Source organism: Hyla sarda, chromosome 6, assembly GCF_029499605.1.
Source record: "Hyla sarda isolate aHylSar1 chromosome 6, aHylSar1.hap1, whole genome shotgun sequence".
Taxonomy (NCBI): domain Eukaryota; kingdom Metazoa; phylum Chordata; class Amphibia; order Anura; family Hylidae; genus Hyla; species Hyla sarda.
Genome location: NC_079194.1, coordinates 270,723,442 through 270,746,761, shown reverse-complemented (window position 1 = coordinate 270,746,761; position 23,320 = coordinate 270,723,442). Strand labels below are relative to the sequence as shown.

General features: G+C 43.7%; 1 protein-coding gene across 5 annotated transcripts in view; it reads left to right on the top strand.

The window, feature by feature from the left end:
- Nucleotides 1–23,320, top strand: part of VRK3 (VRK serine/threonine kinase 3) — a 175,346-nt gene that overhangs the window by 46,318 nt on the left and 105,708 nt on the right. For all 5 annotated transcript variants that reach the window (XM_056527296.1, XM_056527292.1, XM_056527293.1 and 2 more), the window contains 2 exons: nucleotides 20,467–20,598; nucleotides 22,596–22,739. In XM_056527296.1, coding sequence (XP_056383271.1) covers nucleotides 20,467–20,598; nucleotides 22,596–22,739 — 276 coding nt within the window. The remainder of the gene's footprint in view (nucleotides 1–20,466; nucleotides 20,599–22,595; nucleotides 22,740–23,320) is intronic.

Sequence of the window (23,320 nt, the reverse complement as noted above, 5' to 3'; positions counted from 1 at the left end):
ATGCCCTTGGGACAGGTTGCGGCAGCTGCCCAGTCCTCGTTAAGCAGTCCTGTCAGCTGCTCTGCAATCGTTAATCTAAAGTTTAGTGCAATGCTCTGCGGAGGGTTGTTTCAATATAATGTTTGCTGTATACAGTGTGGTGCAATACTCTGCAAAGAGTCGCTTCAATATAACTTTTGTTGTGTGCTGCGGTGCTCTGCGGGGTATACGGTGCCCTTGCAGTATACGGTACAGTGTAATGCTCTGCAAAGGGACTCGTTACAATATAACATGTACTGTATAACGGTATAGTGCAGTGCTCTGCAGATGGTCTCGTTACAATATAGTATACATGATATACAGTTATGGTGCAATAATCTGCAGATGGTCTCGTTACAATATAGTATACATGATATACAGCTATGGTGATATGCTCTGCAGATGGTCTCGTTACAATATAGTATACATTAGGGATGTAAGAAAAAATCGATTCTCGCGATAATCGCGATTTTTCATTTGCCGATACAGAATCGATTCAAAATATTTTTGAATCGATTCTTTTAGGGATGTGAAATTTTTATCTGCGGACGCCCGTATCTTACCTGCCAACGAGCCCGCGGAGCTCCGGTACAGGTGTTCGGTCCCCGGGCTGTATTCTTCTTACTTCCTGTTAGTCCGGCACGTCACATGGAGCTTCAGCCTATCACCAGCCGCAGCGATGTCCCGCCTCCGCTGGTGATAGGCTGAAGCTCGTGACGTGCCGGACTAACAGGAAGTAAGAAGAATACAGCCCGGGGACCGAACACCTGTACCGGACTGTACCGGAGCTCCGCGGGCTCGTTGGCAGGTAAGATAAAGTGCGTTTAATTTTATTTTGCAGCCCGGACGGGATAACATGAGAAAAGTGTGCACCGGAGTACTAGATCGCCGCTGTCAAAGCTGACAGCGGCGTCTATTGGGATCTATGAATGCTCCCAGGTGGGCGATATATCGCGATATATCGCGATGTATCGTCACCTAGACGGTATCGCGATATATCGGGATATATCGAATCGCCACACTGGTATCGCGATTCGAATCGAATCGCCAAATTCTTGGCGATTCACACCCCTAGTATACATGATATACAGTTGTGGTGTAATACTCTGCAGATGGTTTTGTTACAATATAGTATACATTATATATAGCTATGGTGCAATGCTCTGCAGATGGTCTCATTACAATATAGTATACATGATATACAGCTTTGGTGCTATGCTCTGCAGATGGTCTTGTTACAATATAATATATACTATATACAGTATAGTGCTATACTCTGCAGATGGTCTCATTATAAACAATCTTTATACAGTTAGTGCAATGCTCTGCAGATGGGATGGTTTAAATATATCATAATATATAGGGCATAGTGCAATGCTCTGCAGAGGGTCGTTACAGTTAGCATGTGAAGTGTGGTGCAAGTGTGGTTGCAAGACAGGGTGGCATTTACTGTTTGGTGTGGTGCAATACTCAGCAGAGGATCTCGTTGCAGGGTAGCATATGCTGTGTGGGGTGATGCAGTGTTCTGCAGAGTGTCTTGTTTCAATATAGTATACAGTAGGGTGCAATGCTCTGTAGAGATATAACATAGGCTACATCTAATTAAATCATAGTATACACAGTGTAATACTCGTTATTTGCATGATCATGGTATCCATACGGTTCATACGCTTGGTTTATTATGGGCATACACGTATTACTGGTACAAGGTGCACACAAGTAGAGCATCTTCACGGTTTGATAACTCAATAAGTTTCTTATCGTCCGTACTCTCATGGTTAATTCATACGCTTATGGCACACCGCTCGTATGCGCATAGTATGTATACAGTTTCATGTGCTAATATCATTATATACGGTACATATACTCACTGACGATACATTCACAGCATTTATACTGTGCAAACTCGTTTATGCTGTTCACCTCATGGTTATTCTCTCACTTGCTGGTGTTTTACACGGTCCACAAACTTGCCTTTTATGCTGTTCACATATTCTTGGCATGTTCATGGTCTTGCGTTCTTTCTACCATGTTACGTTCATGGCAATCAAACACCTCGTAATTATCATTGGTTCATACGCTCAAAGTATCATTCGGTTCATGTTAATGGTATTTCATACTGGTTACGGCAGTATACTATGGTATATGGTATATGGTAATCATACGGTTCATACACTCATGGCAGTTATAGTGGTCACACGCTCACGGTTCTTAAGTTGTTCACATGTTCACCGCATTCATACACGCAGGTTTCATATGCTCATGGAAGTTATATTGGTCACACGGTCATGGTTTTTGTTGTTCACACGTTCATCGCATTCATACACGCAGGGTTCATACGCTCCTGGCAGTTATATTGGTTACACAGTCATGGTTTTGTTGTTCACACGTTCACCGCATTCATACACGCAGGTTTCATAGGCTCATGGCAGTTATATTGGTCACACTGTTATGGTTTTGTTGTTCACACGTTTATCGCATTCATACACGCAGGGTTCATATGCTCATGGCAGTTATATTGGTTACACGGTCATGGTTTTGTTGTTCACACGTTCACCGCATTCATACACGCAGGGTTCATACGCTCATGGCAGTTATATTGGTTACACGGTCATGGTTTTGTTGTTCACACGTTCATCGCATTCATACACGCAGGGTTTCATACGCTCATGGCAGTTATATTGGTTACTGTTATGGTTTTGTTGTTCACACGTTCACCGCATTCATACACGCAGGTTCATACGGTTCTCACACATAGTGTCATGCTGTTTCGAGCGGTTGTGGCCACACGCTCATAGCATGTTCACAGCATTATTCTGCTCATAGTACTCATACCTCATAGCATCATACCATATATTAATTCGTAGCACATATGCTCGACACTTATACTGCACATGTACTTGTAGCATTTATACTGCACATACTCATGGCCTACATCAGGCACATACGCTCTTAGCATTGATACCGCAAGTATACTCATAGCATTATACTGCTGATAGTATCATACCACTATACACTCATAGCATTTATACCACATATACACTCGTTGTATTCATACCACAGACATGTTCACGTCATGTATATTGCACATATAATTGTAGCAATACACTACACGGATATTCGTAGCTTTCATTCTGTACATACGATGGTAGTAATTATTATGCTGACACGTCGTAGTACTTATTCTGTGTACATGTAGCATTCATTCTGTTATGTTCTCTGCATTAACATCCATAGCGTTTACTGTACATGGGTAATGGTATGTATTCTGCATGTTCATCCATAGCGTCTACACTACACACATGCTCCCGTAGCTTTTACTGTACGTATGTTCATAGCATTCATTCTGTGTATTCGTTCATAGTCTTTTATACGGAAAGTTCACTCAGGTTTGTCAGGATGTTGCCCTATTGCCTGACGCCTCTTCAGGTTAAGGGGTCAATGTCGGTTGCTACTGACTCGTTCAGAGCAATGGCATTGTTTATTGTCATGACCTGACAAGTTCTCAGGTCAGATACAACCTCCTCTGTTGTATTTCACAACTACTTATCAGTTAGTTATAGTACACATATTCAACTATCCGGCACAGGTACTCGTTCAAAGGGTGGTCATCATTTTAGTGGCACTAATCGGCTGTTCAATACCCGGTCACCTGACTCGTTCCATCAGGATTAGGGGTTGAATCGCGGTTGTTACTGACTCACATTCAGAGCAACCAATTTCAGGAATAGTCACAATGTTAACCTGTTGCCTGACTCCTCTTCAGGTTAAGGGGTAATGTCGGTTGCTACTGACTCGTATTCAGAGCAATTTTGTCGTTTGTGTATTTGTTATGACCTGACTCGTTTTCAGGTCCGATACAACCTCGTCTGTTGTATTTCTCGATTACGTTATCATTTTGTTATAGTACACAGATTCAACGATCTGGCATAGTTTCACGTTACGCTCATAGTCTGGTAGTCTGGTTACGTTCATAGCTTTATTTTGTTGTACTGCACATGGGTAATAGTTTTTCTGCATTTCCATCCTTAGAGTCCACACTACACATATGCTCCCGTAGCTTTACTGTACTCATGCTCATAGCTTTCATACTGCATATTCGTGCATAGTGTTTATACGGAAAGCTTATACAGCTTTGTTAGATGTTGCCCTATTTGCCTGACTCCTTCAGCTTAAGGGGTTAATGTCGGTTGCTACCGACGAATTTTCAGAGCAATTACATTGTGGTTTATTGTCATGACCTGAGACGTTCTCAGGACAGATACAGCCTCCTCCGTGGTATTTTATGACCACGTTATCAGTTACTTATAGTAGACATATTTAACTATCCGGTATAGTTGCACGTTGTCTTTTATCTTTTTAGAGATATGTTGTTTACACTTTATTTCTAGGCATGTATGCTGTACTCATAATGGTGTTAGAGCATAAATTTATAACATTCCTTACATTTTCACGGTACTTACGCTCCCAGCTGGTGTATGATACATGCACCAGTACACAGCATTTGTTGCATACTACCATAGTTGTATGCGGGTAGGTTATTTTGTGCATTCGTTCCTAGTGTTGAATAGCAGTTGCACCTCTGGCTGTACATATATTTACAATACATGATTACAGTATTCATATTGTGCTTGCATTCATTGCAGATATATCGAGCACATATTCTTAAACCTCCTACGTTTGCAGGGGGGGATGCAACATATAGGTTATTGTTACAGACATGTCTCAGAGCAATAACATTGAGTAGCGACTTGTAGTTGGGTATACTGTTAGCAGGTTATGCTGCACATACGGTTAACATGTTTCATGCGGTGCACACAGTGGGTGTAGATCATTTGGTTAGGGTATTGGACACAATTGGTAATTTTTGTTACTGCCTTCAGAACACGCCAGCTTCATACAGGTTTTTGTCAGGAATACTCATGATGTTAACCTGTTGCCTGACTCCTCTTCAGGTTAAAGGGGTTATGCCAGTTGCTACTGACTCGTTTTCAGAGCAATTTTGTCTTATATTTGTTATGACCTGGCACGTTTTCAGGTCAGATACAACCTCGTCTGTTGTATTTCTCGATTACGTTATCATTTCGTTATAGTACACAGATTCAACTATCCGACATAGTTGCATGTTCTCTTTTAAGGAGGGCCGGCATTTAGTTGCAGATATATTGTGCATTTAATACACAGTTACATGACTCATTTCTTTAGGATCGGGGATTGAATCGTGGTTGCTGCTGTCTCATTTCAGAGCAATTGATTTGACATGGTTGTGTAGGTAATCTGACACGTTTCAGATAGCATACAATCTCAATATGGCATTACACACTTACGTATTTGAAAAAAAAAATAAAAGTGGTTTACATAGACCTGTGACGTTTACAGGCACAATGATTTCACAAAGACCTGTCATGTCTACAGGCTCGATGGTTTATACCATCCATACTCCTCAAGGTCCATACAGCTTTCATTATGGGCAGAGAGTCTCCATGACTAAAAATAAAGGATGCCTAAAGGGAGGAGGGAGGGGGGGCGCCAGTCCCACATTGCTCAGTTAGTTCAGTTCCCAGAGATGTCAATTGTCCATTAGGGCTCGGCCTGGGCGGGCAGGGCAGGAGTATCACTACCACTGTAATTAGAAGCAGGGAGTGAGAATCGAAGATCCTCGGAAAAACGTGGTGCTCCAAAAGCGCTCCTTTACAAGGTAATGATAACCATGGGTCTGGTGTTCGATAAAGCAATAAGTTCTTTATTCAGGCACAGAGATGCAGGGATAACGCGTTTCGAGGGGTGGAGACCCCCGCTTCGTCAGATCCAATACTGGGCTGGGATTGGCTCCCTCGCTTATTTATACATAGAAAAACCCGCGAAACATTTGCGGCGGGTGACGTACCGGACAAACATGTGCTCCCAGTCAGACTGGGAGACTGCTAGAAAATTAAAAAACATTTTTTTCATTTTCTAGCAGTCTCCCAGTCTGACTGGGAGCACATGTTTGTCCGGTACATCACCCGCCGCAAATGTTTCGCGGTTTTTTCTATGTATAAATAAGCGAGGGAGCCAATCCCAGACCAGTATTGGATCTGACGAAGAGGGGGTCTCCACCCCTCGAAACGCGTTATCCCTGCATCTCTGTGCCTGAATAAAGAACTTATTGCTTTATCGAACACCAGACCCATGGTTATCATTACCTTGTAAAGGAGCGCTTTTGGAGCACCACGTTTTTCCGAGGATCTTCGATTCTCACTCCCTGCTTCTACTGACCAGACGCCCAGGACCGGTTCCCGGGACGGTGAGGTGCCAGCAGCCCTTTCGAGATCACGTGTCCCCAGAGACCTGGGACCAAAGCTGATTACGGTGTTGTGCCTCGGACACAACACGCTCAGGTGAGCGCAACACCTTTCTTTTCCATCGTTTCACCACTGCTAAAGGAGAATCATGGCACATTAGTGTGCTTTTTGTCTTTCTTTCTTCACATATTCTAGTATCTACCACTGTAATTAGGCACACTGTAACTCAATCCTCATGTGCAGCAGCCAAATAGCCCCCCCAGGGGGATCAGCTAAAAATATACATGTCTGCCTCATAAAAACATTTAGTAAACTCGATGGGTGCTCCACAGTTACCAACCATCACAGGGGGAAGGGGGGGGGGGGAGACCCGGACATATGCATTGCCACAGCTGCCACTCACCAAATCGCTAGGAGGAGTGACCAGGCAGGGAGTCAGGCATCCAATATTGTCCATTCCACATGGGGCCAGTGCAGGGGGCTGCTGCTGTTCAAAATATTGCCGGGGTATTAATCAATGGTTTCACCTAGTTGGAGGGGGTCTGTGAGTAGGTTTCATGGCAGTTTGTCCTCATGTAAGACACATCCATGCAGGGAGACTGCTGAATAAGAAAATCTGCCCCCCAGAAGGAAGCGATAACTCACCGGCTTCTGCACTGTTAGATATTTATCACATGTAGCATCTGATCGATTTACTCAGTTCCACTCTCCATCCACAAGAAAGGGTCTGGTCCAGCCTAACCAGATCCCAGCAAGGAGTAGCGGAGCTCCACACATGCCCCTCAACACCTCCACATCGCTGTGACCTGCTGTAAGGCAGGTGCCACCATATATGGGCCTCCGGAACAAGCCCGAAGCTCCTCTCAATAGCTGGCCGCAAAAGACCACACCCCCCCCCCTCTCTCTCATCTCCTCTCCGGCATCCCCTTCCACAGCGCCTCCCGTCCTGTCCGACGACGGGTCGCGCCACCACCGTCTCACTCCTCCCTCCTCCCACGGCAGAATCCAGTGCCCCCAGCTCTTCACAAGGCGTCCGGGCAAGAGAGCCCCACTGTCGGCGTTAAGCCGTGAGCATCCCGGCATCGTGAGGTCGGCATCCACTCCACCTCCGTCCCGAGGGCTCAGGGGGCGGGGCCAGAGCCCCGGAGTGCGCGGCCCTAGCTCATGCCGCCGTCACTTCCTTCCACACCAAATTGCAACCTAAATTTGTGATTTATTTAATCACCTGTTGTTGCGGGATCCAATATGTCGGCAGGACATCACAAAAATGACATCAAAGAACTAATCAGCATAGATGTAACATAAAAAAAGGGTATATGAAATCCAGTCTGTCCAAACACATCACTTTGAAGCACAGCAACAAGGATAATCCTTTTTCCATCACTCCCATTGATTTTATCCCGAGCCACACTACCAATCGTCTGGATGCGCTGGCAAAAAGGGAGATGTTTTGGATATATAGGCTGGAATCATTACAACCGCGAGGTTTAAATGAGGCGGTAGAAGTTATACACTAATCATCTCTTCTGGATACAGTAACCTAAGAGAATGATGTATCTTCTAACGGTGACCACCAACTAAAGAACACTATACAAATTAATGCCAATTATGCATATCCATACTAAAAAAACTTATGGAGTATGTATCTAATTTCCATCATGTTGCCTCTAAAAGAAACTCTATATAACAGTAAGAAGAGGATTCCTTTAATGAAGAGAAGCGTTTTGCAACTACGAGCGGATATATATTTTTATATATTCTGATGGACGTTGTACCTTTTCAAAGAACTTAATATACATCTCTATAATATGCAACAAGTAATCTTCATACCTCCGGTTATCTGCCAATAAACACTGGGATCCATTCCCAACTGTAAACATCTAGAAAACAACCAATGGTCTGCACCAAACTCCATCTGCCATGGGGATTCCTGCTGCACTTCTCCTATCTTCCTAGGCACGAATGCAGACGTCCACAAGAATCTCTTATCTGGTGTAAGTGCCATATGGAATGGTATTATTACAGTAAAACACTTAAGACTTAATACGGGCCTCGGCAGTATGTGTCCCCGGTAAATCTATTTGTTTTAATATTTTCACGATAGGATCCATGTCATTATTGTTGTTATTGTTTTATGATTTAATCACTGTGACAAGCGTTGGATATCTCTTGTTTTTATATGTACCATATTTTGATTTGTCCGCTGGAATTTTCGCGGGCTGTTTTTGCATAAAAGGAGGATCAGCCTATCTGATCCCAGGATCTGACGAAGAGGAGGTCCCACCCCTCGAAACGCGTTATCCTATGTTTGCACTGTACCTGCAATAAATCTCCAGATTTTATCTACATTCCGATTGTGTGGCTATTAATTCCACACCCTCCCCTTTGGAAAGGAGCGCTCTAAGGCACCACTTTTTCCGGATCAGAGATCCTTCGCATTTCTTCTCAGCAAACCAGGCGTCCGGGATCTTTCCTCGAGGCGGCAGAGTGCGAGCAGCCCTTCCGGAACAATATGACCTCTGTATACCAGGGATTCAAGCTACGTGCGGTGTTGTGCCCCGAGCGCAACACGAGAAGGTGAGCATACCTACACACACAGCTACATCTATATACCACCACGAGAATAACGGCACATTGTTGCGCTTTTCTCATATTTGAGTCTTCGCCTCCTTTCTTGGAAAGTGGCTTTTTTTCATATTTGAGTCTTCGCCTCCTTTCTTGGAAAGTATCGTTTCTGGTGGCTATCACCTCCATCCGGAGGGTATCTGAGTTGGCAGCCCTTTCCTGCCGTTCTCCATTTCTGGTGATCCACCAGGACAAGGTTGTTTTCCGGCCAGACTCTTCCTTTTTACCTAAGGTGGTCTCGGCCTTTCATCTCAATGAGGATATTGTCCTCTCGTCATTTTGCCAGGCTCCTTCTCATCCTAGGGAGCTCTTACTGCACAAGCTGGACGTGGTTCGGGCTGTTCGGTCTTATCTCTCCATCACTTCTTCGTTTCGTCAATGTGATTCCTTTTTTGTCCTTACGGAATGTCGTCGCAAGGGACAACCTGCTTCCAAGGCCACCATTTCTAGGTGGATTCGGTCCGCCATTTCGGAAGCCTATCGCTGTAAGGGGAAGATTCCTCCTTTCAGGGTTGTGGCTCATTCCACACGTTCTGTTGAGGCATCCTGGGCACTCCAGAATAGAGCCTCGGCCTCGCAGATTTGCAAGGCGGCTACCTGGTCGTCTTTGCACACTTTCTCTAGGTTTTACCGGGTTCATACTTTCGCATCGGCTGACATAAGGTGTTGCAGGCGGCAGTGGATCGGCCGTCTGTTTGATTACTTATCTGCCCACCCAAGGGACGGCTTTGGTACGTCCCACTGTCTGTGTCCCCCCAATGGAGCCGATAGAGAAAAGTAGATTTTTTTTAACACTTACCGTAAAATCTCTTTCTCGAAGGATCCATTGGGGGATACAGCTCCCGCCCTTTTTGGGGTTTTCCTTGGTTCTCTGTCCGAGGGTGTGTTCAGTTATGTTTTTTTCTTCTGGTTCTCGGACAGTTTCGGGTTTTTCCTTGACCTATTGGTCTCCTCCTATTGCTCTGGAACTTAAACTGACTAGCTCAGAGCCTGAAGGCGGGCGTATCCTGCTGGGAGGAGCCGACTTTTTTTTATCCCCATAGTGTCACACCACCTGGAGACAGCAAGATACACCCACTGTCTGTGTCCCCCAATGGATCCTTTGAGAGAGAGATTTTACGGTAAGTGTTAAAAAATCTCCTTTTTTGGGGGGTTTATTGTACTGTTTGGAGTCTATATTACAGGCCCTAGCATACATACTATGGGGAAGTTGTGTTACATACACTAATTTCTGGTCACCATATATGAGTTCTTGTAGGTAGCCAGGTCTTTGGGCACCATTCACATAGAAATACTGATTACCTTTATTATTAAGTAAAGCTCTTCCCCTCAGGTGTGCGATATTGTGCATGTGTTTTGGTTATATTGTTTCAGCAGTGTGCATGGCTCAGTGTCACAGCCGACTGGACAAGCATGTGTTGGCAGTGGGCGGCTCCAGTTATACATGCCGCTCTCTATGTCTAAGCCAGACAAGCAAGTGTCTTTTGGGATCTCTGGTTTGAAATATCTCGGAAAAACAGTCCTTGTTTGAGATGTCTGCTGTGAGGATGGAATACAGTAATGATGCTGAGGAAAGGGTTGTTTACCCTTAAAAGGGGTATTCCAGGATTTTTTTTTATTTGACTATGCTTCAGGGGCTGTAAAGTTAGTGTAGTTCATAATATAGTGTCTGTACCTGTGTGATGGTTTTCTCACAATTCTTATGTGATTTTCACCCCAATATTTATTTTTAACAGCATACAAAATAACTGTTGTCTCAGATTTTTCCCAGGTTGCAATGCGGCCGAGACCTGACTCCCTAGTCAGCTGATGACAGGGAGCCTGTCTACTTCAATGGGTGGAGCGATCGCTTGGTGGGAGAGAGATCAATCTGCAACTAATGCAAGAGCTGTAGGCACCCTGATTGAAAACCATTTGAATGGATTTGAAAAACCTTTGAATGGATGCAGCTCATTTATGTGTGGGAGGGAGGAAAATGGAATTATGGCATTTGTAGGCAAAAAAGAAAACTCAAACAGGAAATACCAGTTCACAAAAAGCTAGCCACAGTGTTATGGTAATCTCACAACATAGCCGTTTAGCCCCAAGACAAGCGCAGGTCCTTCCTATCAATATCCATTACTGTCTAGCAGGTACATACTAAAATCACCTTATGGTGGAAAACCTCTTTACCCTCTTAACCCCTTAAGGACCAGGGTTTTTTCTGTTTTTGCATTTTCGTTTTTTGATCCTTGCCTTTAAAAAATCATAACTCTTTCAATTTTGCACCTAAAAATCCATATGATTGCTTATTTTTTGCCCACCAATTCTACTTTGTAATGACGTCAGTCATTTTGCCCAAAAATCTACGGTGAAACGGAAAAAAAAATCATTGTGAGACAAAATTGAAAAAAAATAACGCCATTTTGTAAATTTTGGGGGCTTCCGTTTCTACGTAGTACATTTTTCGGTAAAAATGACACCTTATCTTTATTCTGTAGGTTCATATGATTAAAATGATACCCTACTTATATAGGTTGGATTTTGTCATACTTCTGGAAAAAATCACAACTACATGCAGGAAAATTAATATAGTCATCTTCTGACCCCTATAACTTTATTTTTCCGTGTATGGGGCAGTATGAGGGCTCATTTTTTGTGCCGTGATTTGAAGTTTTTAACAGTACCATTTTTGCATTGATAGGACTTATTCATTTTTTCATGATATAAAAAGTGACCAAAAATGCACTATTTTGAATTTGGAATTTTTTTGCGCGTACGCCATTGACCGTGCGGTTTAATTAACGATATATTTTTATAATTTGGACATTTCCGCTCACGGCAATACCATATATGTTTATTTTTATTTATTTATTTACACTGTTTTTATTTATTTTTTTTTATGGGAAAAAGGGGGTGATTTTAACTTTTAATAGGGAAGGGTTTAAATGATCTTCACTTTTTTTCACTTTTTTTTGCAGTGTTATAGTTCCCATAGGGACCTATAACACTGCACACACTGATCTTTTACATTGATCACTGGTTTCTCTTAGGAAACCAGTGATCGATGATTCTGCCGCTTGACTGCTCATGCCTGGATCTCAGGCACTGAGCAGTCATTCGGCGATCGGACAGTGAGGAGGCAGGTAGGGACCCTCCTGCTGTCCTGTAAGCTGTTCGGGATGCCGAAATTTCGCCGCTGCTATCCTGAACAGCCCACTGAGCTAACCGGCATGGTTTCACTTTCACTTTAGATGAGGCATTCAACTTTGAACGCCGCGTCTAAAGGGTTAATAGCGTGCGGCACCGCGATCAATGCCGCACGCTATTAGCCTTGGGTCCCGGCCCGACCTGCTATGACGCCGAGGCCCCGCGTTATAGATCCGGAGCGGACACATGACGTTCCAGTACGTCATGTGTCCTTAAGGGGTTAAGGACCACGGGCGTATGGATACGCCCTTGGTCGCTGGTACTTAAGGACCAAGGGCGTACCTGTATGGCGGGGACCGGAACAGGGTAATTTCTGATATCTATCAGCAGGCACCCCGTGCAAATGCCCAGTGGGGTCATTAGACAGTCTCCCCCCCCCCCCATTGCGATTTGCGCTGATTCCAGGTCATACGGGTCTCCGGTGACCCGGAAAAATAAGGGTGTTTGGGGTTGTTTAAGACACCCACGATCCCCCTGAAGGGATAGGAGTGAGGTGGCAGAGGTGCCACCCCTCCTATCCCTGCTATTGGTCGTCCAGAAGTGGGGGGGGGGTTAACTTTCGGTCTCCCCATTCTGGCCACCCACAATAGGCCAGGCAGAACGGGGAAACCGACGAGGACCGGCGCCGCATCCCGCCTACCTATCGGCCGCAGCGAGCGGCCATCGGCGGCAGAAGAGGACGGCGATGCGGCTCCCTGGATCCTACGGAAGCTGGTGAGTTGCCTAGCAACATCTGGAGGGCTACAGTTTGAGACCACTATACAGTAGTTTCTAAACTGTAGCCCTCCAGATGTTGCTAAACTACAACTCCCAGCATGCCCATGCAGCTGTTTGCTGTGTGGGCATGCTGGGATTTGTAGTTTTGCAACCTCTGGAGGTCTACAGTTTGGAGATCACTGTGCAACTGAGTTTAGCAACAGCGTGAGACACCCTGTTTGAGAATCACTGGCATAGAATACCCCTATGTCCACCCCTATGCAATCCCTAATTTAGTCCTTTAATGCGCATGGCTCTCTCTCACTTCAGAGCCCTGTTGTATTTCAAGGAAACCGTTTAGGGCCACATATGGGGTGTTTCCATACTGGGGAGAAATTGCACTACAAATTTTGGGGGGCTTTTTCTCCTTTTACCCCTTTATGAAAAGGAAAAGTTGGGGGCTACACCAGCCTGTTAGTGTAAAAAAATTTCTATTAACATGCTGGTGTTGCCCCATACTTTTATTTTTACAAGAGGTAAAAGAAAAAAAGACCCCCAAAAGTACAGAAATGCCCCGTATGTGGGCGTAAAATGCTCTGCGGGCACACAACAAGGGTCAGGAGTGAGAGCGCACTATGTACATTTGAGGACTAAATTGGCGATTTGCACAGGGGTGGCTGATTTTACAGCGGTTCTGACATAAACGCAAAAAAATAAATACCCACATGTGACCCCATTTTGGAAACTACAGCCCTCACGGAATGTAACAAGGGGTATAGTGCGCCTTAACACCCCACAGGTGTTTGAAGAATTTTCGTTAAATTTAGATGGGGAAAAAGAAAAAAAAAATGTTTTCACTAAAATGCTGGTGTTACACTAAATTTTTATTTTTCACAAGGGAAAATTGGAAAAAAGCCCCCCAAAATTTCTAACCCCATTTCTTCTGAGTAAGAACATGTAAAGTGCTCGGCGTGTGCACTACAATGCTCAGAAGAGAAGGAGCACCAATGGGATTCATTTGCACAGCCCACTGTTCCAAAGATATGTCAAATGCTGGTGGGGTGTAAATGCTCACTGCACCCCTTATTAAATTCTGTGAGGGGTGTAGTTTCCAAAATGGGGTCACATGGGGGGGGTCCTCTGTTCTGGCACCACGGGGGCTTTGCAAACACACATGACCCCTGACTTCCATTGTAAACAAATTCTCTTTCAAAAAGCTCAATGGCGCTCCTCCTCTTCCGAGCATTGTAGTGCGCCAGCAGAGCACTTGACGTCCACATATGGGGTATTTCCATACTCAGAAGAAATGGGGTTACAAATTTTGGGGGTCATTTTGTCCTATTACCCCTTGAAAAAATTTAAAATTTGGGGAAAAAACTGAATTTTTTGTGTTTTTTTTTTGTTTTTTTTTTTCATTTAAACATCCAAATTTAACAAAGTTGTCAAACACCTGTGAGGTTTTAAGGCCCCCTTTACCCCTTGTTACGTTCCTTGAGGGGTGTAGTTTCCAAAATAGTATGCCATGTGTTGTGTTTTTTTTTTTTTCTGTTCTGGCACCATAGGGGCCTCCTAAATGCGACATGCCCCCCAAAAACCATTTCAGCAAAATTTGCTTTCCAAAAGCCTAATGTGACTCCTTCTCTTCTGAGCATTTTACGTCCACACATGGGGTATTTCCATACTCAGAAGAGATGGGGTTACAATTTTTGGGGGCATTTTCTCCCATTAACCTTTTGTAAAAATTGAAAATTTGGGGGAAATAACTGCACTTTAGTGAAAAAAAACTAAATCCTTTTTCATTTACACATTCAACTTTAAAAAGTCATCAAACACCTGTGGGGTGTTAAGGCTCACTGGACCCCTTGTTATGTGCCTTGAGGAGTGTAGTTTCCAAAATGTTATGCCATGTGGTTTTTTTTTCTGCTGCTCTGGCACTATAGGGGCTTCCTAAATGTGACGCCAAAATCCCATTGTCTCTTCTTCCCTTCTGAGCCCTCTACTGTGCCCGCCGAACACTTTACATACACATATATGAGGTATTTCCTTACTCGAGAGTAATTGGGTTACAAATTTTGAGAGGATTTTTCTCCTTTTACCCCTTGTAAAAATTCAAAAACTGGGTCTACAAGAACATGCGAGTGTAAAAAAATGTAGATTTTGAAGACTTTGCTGCTATTCCTGTGAAACACCTAAAGGGTAAACACACTAACTGAATGTCATTTTGAATACTTTGAGGGGTGCAGTTTTTATAATGGGGTCATTTATGGGCTATTTCTAATAAGAAAGCCCTTCAAGTCCACTTCAAACCTGAACTGGTCCATGAAAAATTCAAATTTAGAAAATTTTGTGAAAAATTGGAAAATTGCTGCTGAACTTTGAAGCCCTCTGATGCCTTCCAAAAGTAAAAACATGTCAACTTTATGATGCAAACATAAAGTAGACATATTGTATTTGTGAATCAAAATATACTTTATTTAAAATGTCTATTTCCCTTACAACCTGAGAGCTTCAAAGTTAGAAAAATGCAAAATTTTGAATTTTTTCATAAAATTTTGGAATTTTTCACCAAGAAATTATGCAAGTATCGACAAAATTTTTCCACGAACATAAAGTAGAATCTGTCACGAAAAAACAATCTCTGAATCAGAATGAAAAGTAAAAGCATCCCAGAGTTACTAATGCTTAAAGTGACAGTGGTAAGATGTGCAAAAAAACGCTCTGATCCTTAAGACCAAAATGGGCCTGGTCCTTAACCTCTTAAGGACATAGGACGTTCTCTAACGTCCCCACTACCTGGGCTTTAATGCCTAAGGACGTTAGAGAACGTCCTATTGTATTTCTGATCTCTGCCGCGCCCTGGGCAGAGATCGGAAGCGGATCCCTGCTGAAATCCTTCAGCAGGGATCCAGGGCAAACGCCGAGGGGGGCCATGTAGGCCCCCCATGTCGGCTATCGCTGCAAATCGCAAGAGAAATCGCCCTTCCGATCTGCGGCGATACCGGGCTGATCGGGTCTCTGGGACCCGACTGCCCGGTAATTTCGCATGATCCCGGCTGTCACAGACAGCCAGGACCATGCTGAAGACTAGGAGCGAGGTGGCAAGCCTGCCACCTCCTCCGATCGCCTGCGATCCGTCGGTTAACTAACCAACCAATCGCAAGGGGGGCGGTTACTTCCTCCCGTCCTGCCCGGCCCCTTGAAGTCCGGAGAGGACGGGAGGAAGACCGGAGGACGCGGCGGGGGACGGGGGGGTGCTGGGACCGGCCCCAGTACTTACCTCGTCCCTGAAGACCCGGATCCCGGCGACGGAGACGGCGGTAGCGGCAACAGGTGAGTAGATCTTCAGCCGTGGTAGGGCCCTTTACAGCAATGCACGTCGCCGTAAAGCGACATGCATTGCTGTAATGGGACCCTGTAAACTACAACTCCCAGCATGTCCAGACAGCCCTTGGCGTCTGGGCATGCTGGGAGTTGCAGTTTTGCAACATCTGGAGGTCCGCAGTTTGGAGACCACTGTGCCCTTCCAGATGTTGCAAAACTACACATCCTAAGCATGCCCTTACTGTCCAGGCATGCTGGGAGCTGTAGTTCTGTAACATCTGGCCCTTCAGATGTTGCAGAACTACAACTCCCAGCATGCCTGGACAGTGTTGGCATACTGGGAGTTGTAGTTTTGCAACATCTGGAAGGGCACAGATTGGGAACCACTGTATTAGTGGTCTGCAAACTGTAGTCCTCCAGATGTTGCAAAACTACAACTCCCAGCATGCTGGGAGTTCTAGTTCGGCAACATCTGGCTCTAAAGATGTTGCCAAACTACTACTACCAGCATGCCTGAGAATGCTGGGAGTTGTGGTTTTGCAACAACTGGAGGCACACTGGTTGGGAAACATTGTCTGTTTCCTAACTCAGTGTTTCCAAACCCGTGTGCCTCCAGCTGTTGCAAAACTATAACTACCAGCATGCACTGATAAACTGTGCATGCTGGGAGTTGTAGTTTTGCAACAGCTGGAGGTCCCCCCTTGTGAATGTACAGGGTACATTCACATGGGCAGGGGGCTTACAGTGAGTATCAGGCTGCAAGTTTGCGATGCAGCAAATTTTGCGCGGCAGCTCAAACTTGCAGCGGGAAACTCGCTGTAATCCCCCGCCCGTGTGACTGTACCCTAAAAACACTACACTACACTAACACAAAATAAAATAAAAGGTAAAAAACACTACATATACACATACCCCTACACAGCCCCCCTCCCCTCCCAATAAAAATGAAAAACGTCTGGTATGCCACGGTTTCCAAAATAAGCCTCCAGCTGTTGCAAAACAACAACTCCCAGTATTGCCGGACAGCCGTTGACTGTCCAAGCATGCTGGGAGTTTTGCAACAGCTGGAGGCACCCTGTTTGGGAAGCACTGGCGTAGAATACCCCTATGTCCACCCCTATGCAAATCCCTAATTCAGGCTTCAAATGCACATGGCGCTCTCACTTTGGAGCCCTGTCGTATTTCAAGGCAACAGTTTAGGGTCACATATGGGGTATCGCCATACTCGGGAGAAATTGCCTAACAAATTTTGGGGGTCTTTTTCTCCTTTAACCCCTTATGAAAAGGTGAAGTTGGGGTCTACAAGAGCATGTTAGTGTAAAAAAATAAATTTTTTACACTAACACGCTGGTGTTGCCCTATACTGTTCATTTTGACAAGAGGTAAAAGGGAAAAAAGCCCCCCAAAATTTGTAATGCAACTTCTCCCGACTATGGTGATACCCCATAAGTGGGCGCAAAGTGCTCTGGGGGCGCACAACAAGGCCCAGAAGGGAGAGTGCACCATGTACATTTGAGGTGATTTGCACAGGGGTGGCTGATTGTTACAGCGGTTTTGACAAATGCAAAAAAAAAAAAAACACATGTGACCCCATTTTGGAAACTGCACCCCTCACGGAATGTAATGAGGGGTGCAGTGAGAATTTACACCCCACTGGTGTCTGACAGATCTTTGGAACAGTGGGCTGTGCAAATTAAACATTTTGTACAGCCCACTGTTCCAAAGTTCTGACAGACACCAGTGGGGGGTAAATGCTCACTGCACCCCTTGTTACGTTCCTCAAGGGGTCTAGTTTCCAAAATGGTATGCCATGTTGGGGTTATTTTGCTGTCCTGGCACCATAGGGGCTTCCTAAATGCAACATGCCCCCCCGTGCAAAATTTGCTCTCCAAAAGCCAAATAGGACTCCTTCTCTTCTGAGCATTGTAGTTCGCCCGTAGTGCACTTCAGGTCCACTTATGGCGTACCTTCATACTCAGAAGAGATGGGGTTACAAATTTTGGCGGGTATTTTCTGCTATTAACCATTGCAAAAATTTCAAATTTGGGGGGAAACACACATTTTAGTGAAAAAATATATATATTTTTTTACATATGCAAAAGTTGTGAAACCCCTGTGGGGTATTAAGGCTCACTTTATTCCTTGTTACGTTCCTCAAGGGTTCTAGTTTCCAAAATGGTATGCCATGTGAGGGTTTTTTGCTGTTGTGTGCACCATAGGGGCTTCCTAAATGCGACATGCCCCCCGACCAAAATTTGCTCTCCAAAAGCCAAATATGACTCCTTCTCTTCTGAGCATTGTAGTTCGCCCGTAGTGCACTTCAGGTCCACTTATGGGGTACCTTCATACTCAGAAGAGATGGGGTTACAAATTTTGGGGGTATTTTCTGCTATTAACCCTTGCAAAAATGTGAAATTTTGGGGAAACACACATTTTAGTGAAAAAAATAAAAAAAATTTACATATGCAAAAGTCGTGAAACACCTGTGGGGTATTAAGGTTCACTTTACCCCTTGTTGCGTTCCCCAAGGGGTCTAATTTCTAAAATGGTATGCCATGTGGGGATTTTTTGCTGTTCTGGTACCATAGGGGATTCCTAAATGCAACATGCCCCCCAAAAACCATTTCAGAATAACGTACTCTCCAAAATCCCCTTGTCGCTCCTTCGTTTCTGAGCCCTCTACTGCGCCTGCCGAACACTTCTCATGGACATATGAGGTATGTGCTTACTCGAGAGAAATAAGGCTACAAATATAAGTATACATTTTCTCCTTCTACCCCTTGTAAAAATTAAAAAAATTGGGTCTACAAGAACATGCGAGTGTAAAAAATGAAGATGGTGAATTTTCTCCTTCACTTTGCTGCTATTCCTGTGTAACACCTAAAGGGTTAAAACGCTGACTGAATGTCATTTTGAATACTTTGGGGGGTGCAGTTTTTATAATGGGGTCATTTGTGGGGTATTTCTAATATGAAGACCCTTCAAATCCACTTCAAACCTGAACTGGTCCCTGAAAAATAGTGAGTTTGAAAATTTTGTGAAAAATTGGAAAATTGCTGCTGAACTTTGAAGCCCTCTGGTGTCTTCCAAAAGTAAAATCGCGTCAATTTTATGATGCAAACATAAAGTAGACATATTGTATTTGTGAATAAAAAATGGTTTTATTTGGAATATCCATTTTCCTTACAAGCAGAGAGCTTCAAAGTTAGAAAAATGCAAAATTTTCAATTTTTTCATCAAATTTTGGAATTTTTCACTAAGAAACGATGCAAGTATCGACAAAATTTTACCAATAACATAAAGTAGAATATGTCACGAAAAAACAATCTCTGAATCAGAATGATAGATAAAAGCATCCCAGAGTTATTAATGTTTAAAGTGACAGTGGTCAGATGTTCAAAAAACGCTCCGGTCCTAAGGTGTAAAATGGCCTGGTCCTTAAGGGGTTAAGGGGTTAAAGGGGTATTCCAGAAAAAAACTTTTTTATATATATCAACTGGCTCCAGAAAGTTAAACAGATTTGTAAATGACTTCTATTAAAAAAATCTTTTCTGTCTAAGTAATCTCTGATGACACGTGTCTCGGGAACCGCCCAGTTTAGAAACAAATCCCCATAGCAAACCTCTTCTAAACTGGGCATTTCCCGAGACACGTGTCATCAGAGATTACTTAGACAGAAAAGAACAACCTAAACTTCAGAAGCTCATAAGTACTGAAATGAAAAGATTTTTTTAATAGAAGTCATTTACAAATCTGTTTAACTTTCTGGAGCCAGTTGATATATTGATATATAAAAAAAAAGTTTTTTCCTGGATAACCCCTTTAAACACATTCAAGCTTTTATTATTTTTAAATACTTGTATTACTTTATCGCTCCAATGGAGAGCATGCACTACAGACACGAGGATGCTTCTTCTCTCACTATTGGATTCCATCCCCACAGGAGATGCCCCAAACAAAGACTGTTTTCCTCAAGATAGTTCAAACCAGAGATCCCAAAATACGCTCGCTTGTCCGGTCAGATACAGAGAGCCGTGAGCAGCGCACTATCACCACGCACTTGCCCGGCCTTCAGTAACACTAAAATACACTGACAGATCTGAAGTACAAAAGTCTGTTTATATTTTCGAGATATTCTAATCCCATATTTCTCCCATATTTTTTGGGCCTTCTTCCTATTGAGATTGGAAAATGCAAGGTTCCTGATAGTGTCATTACATTTTTGTGTGCTGTAAAATAAATTTGGACTCTTAGCTTTTAAATAGCTGATGTCTTTTAGAACGTGTAGTAATTAATATAAAATAATAGTATAAAACTTCTGTTTTTATTAAAGCTGGTGATGGAAAATGTGTGGAAAGAAATTCAGCAGGTGCTTCAAGGTCTGTTTTGAAGAGAAAATTAAGCAGCACCCCAGAAAAGGAACAAAAGAAAAAAACGTCATCACCAGCAAAACCTAACTCTAAGAGTAAGTAGCTCTGATTAAGTCTTTTTGAGTAAAAAGATTTATAGCTGTACATGTTATCCTAATTGGGGTTTAACCCCTTAAGCACCACAGGCGTACGGGTGCGACCTGACGTCCTGGTACTTTAGGACCAAGGGCGTACTTGTACGCCCGTGGGAATTCCGGTCCCCGACGCATTCCGGATGGGGGCCGGACCGGGATGCCTGTTGAAATCATTCAGCAGGCACCCCGTGGAAACCCCTGGGGAGGACTCCCAATGTCAGTGAATGCCACAAATAGCCAGTCAATTCAAACCAGCGATTGGCGGTGATGTCAGGTCTCCAGTGAAATGGAAAAAAAGGATGAATGGGGCGGTCCGAGACAGTCCCATTCACCCCTTACCCAGCAGGAGTGAGGTGGCACGGGTGCCACCTCACGATCATGTGACTTGATTGGTCGGAACGACCGACCAATCACTACACAGCTGGGCGGGGATCGGGGCGGTTATCGGCCCGGCGGGGGTCCCCCTCAGGAGCAGTGGCAGCAGTGCAGTTAGCAGGAGACAGCTGGAGGTGAGGCCTGTTCCCCTCCTGTTGTTGCTTAACAACTCTCAGCATGCACAGCTAAAGGGCATGCTGGGAGTTGTAGTTTTGCAACAGCTGTAGTTCCAACTACAACTCCCAGAATGCCCTTTGGTAGTCTGTGTATGCTGGGGGTTGTAGTTATGCAACAGCTGGAGGCACATTTTTGCTATGAAAGTGTGCTTCCAACTGTTGCATAACTACAACTCCCAGCATGTACAGACAGCCTAAGGGCATGCTGGGAGTTGTAACAGTGGGCCTCCAGCTGTTGCAAAACTACAACTCTCAGCATGCCCTTCGGCTGTCAATGCATGCTGAGAGTTGCAGTTTTGCAACAGCTGAAGGAACACTGGCTGTGAAACAGAGTTTGTGTCCTAACTCAGTGTTTCGTAACCAATGTGCCTTCAGCTGTTGCAAAAATACAACTACCAGCATGCACTGAGAGACCGTACATGCTGTGAGTTCTAGTTTTGCAACAGCTGAAGGTACACTGAGTTAAGTAACAAACTGTGTTTCGCAACCAATGTGCCTCCAGCTGTTGCATAACTACAACTCCCAGCATGTTTGGTCTGTCAGTGCATGCTTGAAGTTGTAGTTTTGCAACAGCTGAAGGTTTGCCCCCCCTAATTTGAATGTACAGGGTACATTCACACAGGCGGGGGTTTACAGCGAGTTTTCTACTGCACTTTTGAGATGCGGCAAATTTTCCGCTGCAGCTCAAACTCACTGTAAACCCTCACCTGTGAGAGTGTACCCTAAAAACCCTATACAACACAAAATAAAAAGTAAAACACTACATATGCACCCCCTTACACCAATAAAAATAAATAAAACGTCTTGTACGGCACTGTTTCCAAAACGGAGCCACCAGCTGTTGAAAAACAACAACACAGGTTGTTTGTTGAATTTTCATTAAATTTGGATGTGAAAATGAAAAAAAAAGAATGTTTCACTAAAATGTTGGTGTTACCCTACATTATTCATTTTCACAAGGGAAAATAGGAAGAAAGCCAAGTGGGGTGTAAATGCTCACTGCACCCCTTTTTAATTCTGTGAGGGGTGTAGTTTCCAAAATGGGGTCACATGTGGGGGGGAGGTCCACTGTTCTGGCACCACAGGGGCTTTGTGAACGAACATGGCCCCCGACTTCTATTCGTTTCAAATTCTCTCCAAAAGCTCCTTTTCTTCTGAGCGTTGTAGTTCACCCGCAGAGCACTTTACATCCACATATGGGGTATTTCCATATTAAAAAGAGATGGGGTTACAAATTATGGGGGGCATTTTCTCCTATTAACCCTTGTGAAAATGAGGCTAGTTAAAAAAAAATTATAATTAAAAAAAAAATAAAAAAAAAACATATAGAAGTATTAAAAGTAGTTTATTTTATGCTATTTGTTAGATTTCAAATTTTGGGCTAATTCAAATTTTTTTTTATTTTAGTTGAAATGAGCCCCAGGAGTAAAAAAGCTAAGCATGTACCTGTGCAGCCCCTCCCAGAAGATGAAGTTTTGACTGATACTAACAGCAAAAAATGGGTGCTTGGCAAACTCTTAGTGCAGGAGAAGACTGGAATTTATTATAATGGTGACTTTTTAGTATATTGTTTTTATTTTTTACATATTTCTATTACCTTGGTTAAAGGTGTACTCTGCTGGAAAACACTTTTATAAATTAACTGGTGCCAGAAAGTTAAACAGATTTGTAAATTACTTCTATTAAAAAATCTTAATCCTTCCAGTATTTATCAGCTGCTATATGCTCCACAGGATGTTCTTTTCTTTTTGAATTTCCTTTCTGTCTGACCACAGTGCTCTCTGCTGACACCTCTGACCATTTTAGGATCTGTCAGGAGCAGTGTGCGCTATGGGGATTTTGCTCCTACTCTGGACAGTTCCCAAAATGGACAGAGGTGTCAGCAGAGAGCACTGTGGTCAGACAGAAAGGAAATTCAAAAAGAAAAGAACTTCCTCTGTGGCATACAGAAGCTGATAAGTACTGGAAGGATTACGATTTTTAAATAGAAGTAATTTACAAATCTGTTTAAATTTCTTGCACCAGTTGCTTAAAAAAAAAATGTTTTCCAGGGGAGTACCCCTTTAAAGTGCCGTTGTCACTTAAAAGAACTTACAAAAACTTCATAGAGACGTCAAAAGTTTTGATCAATC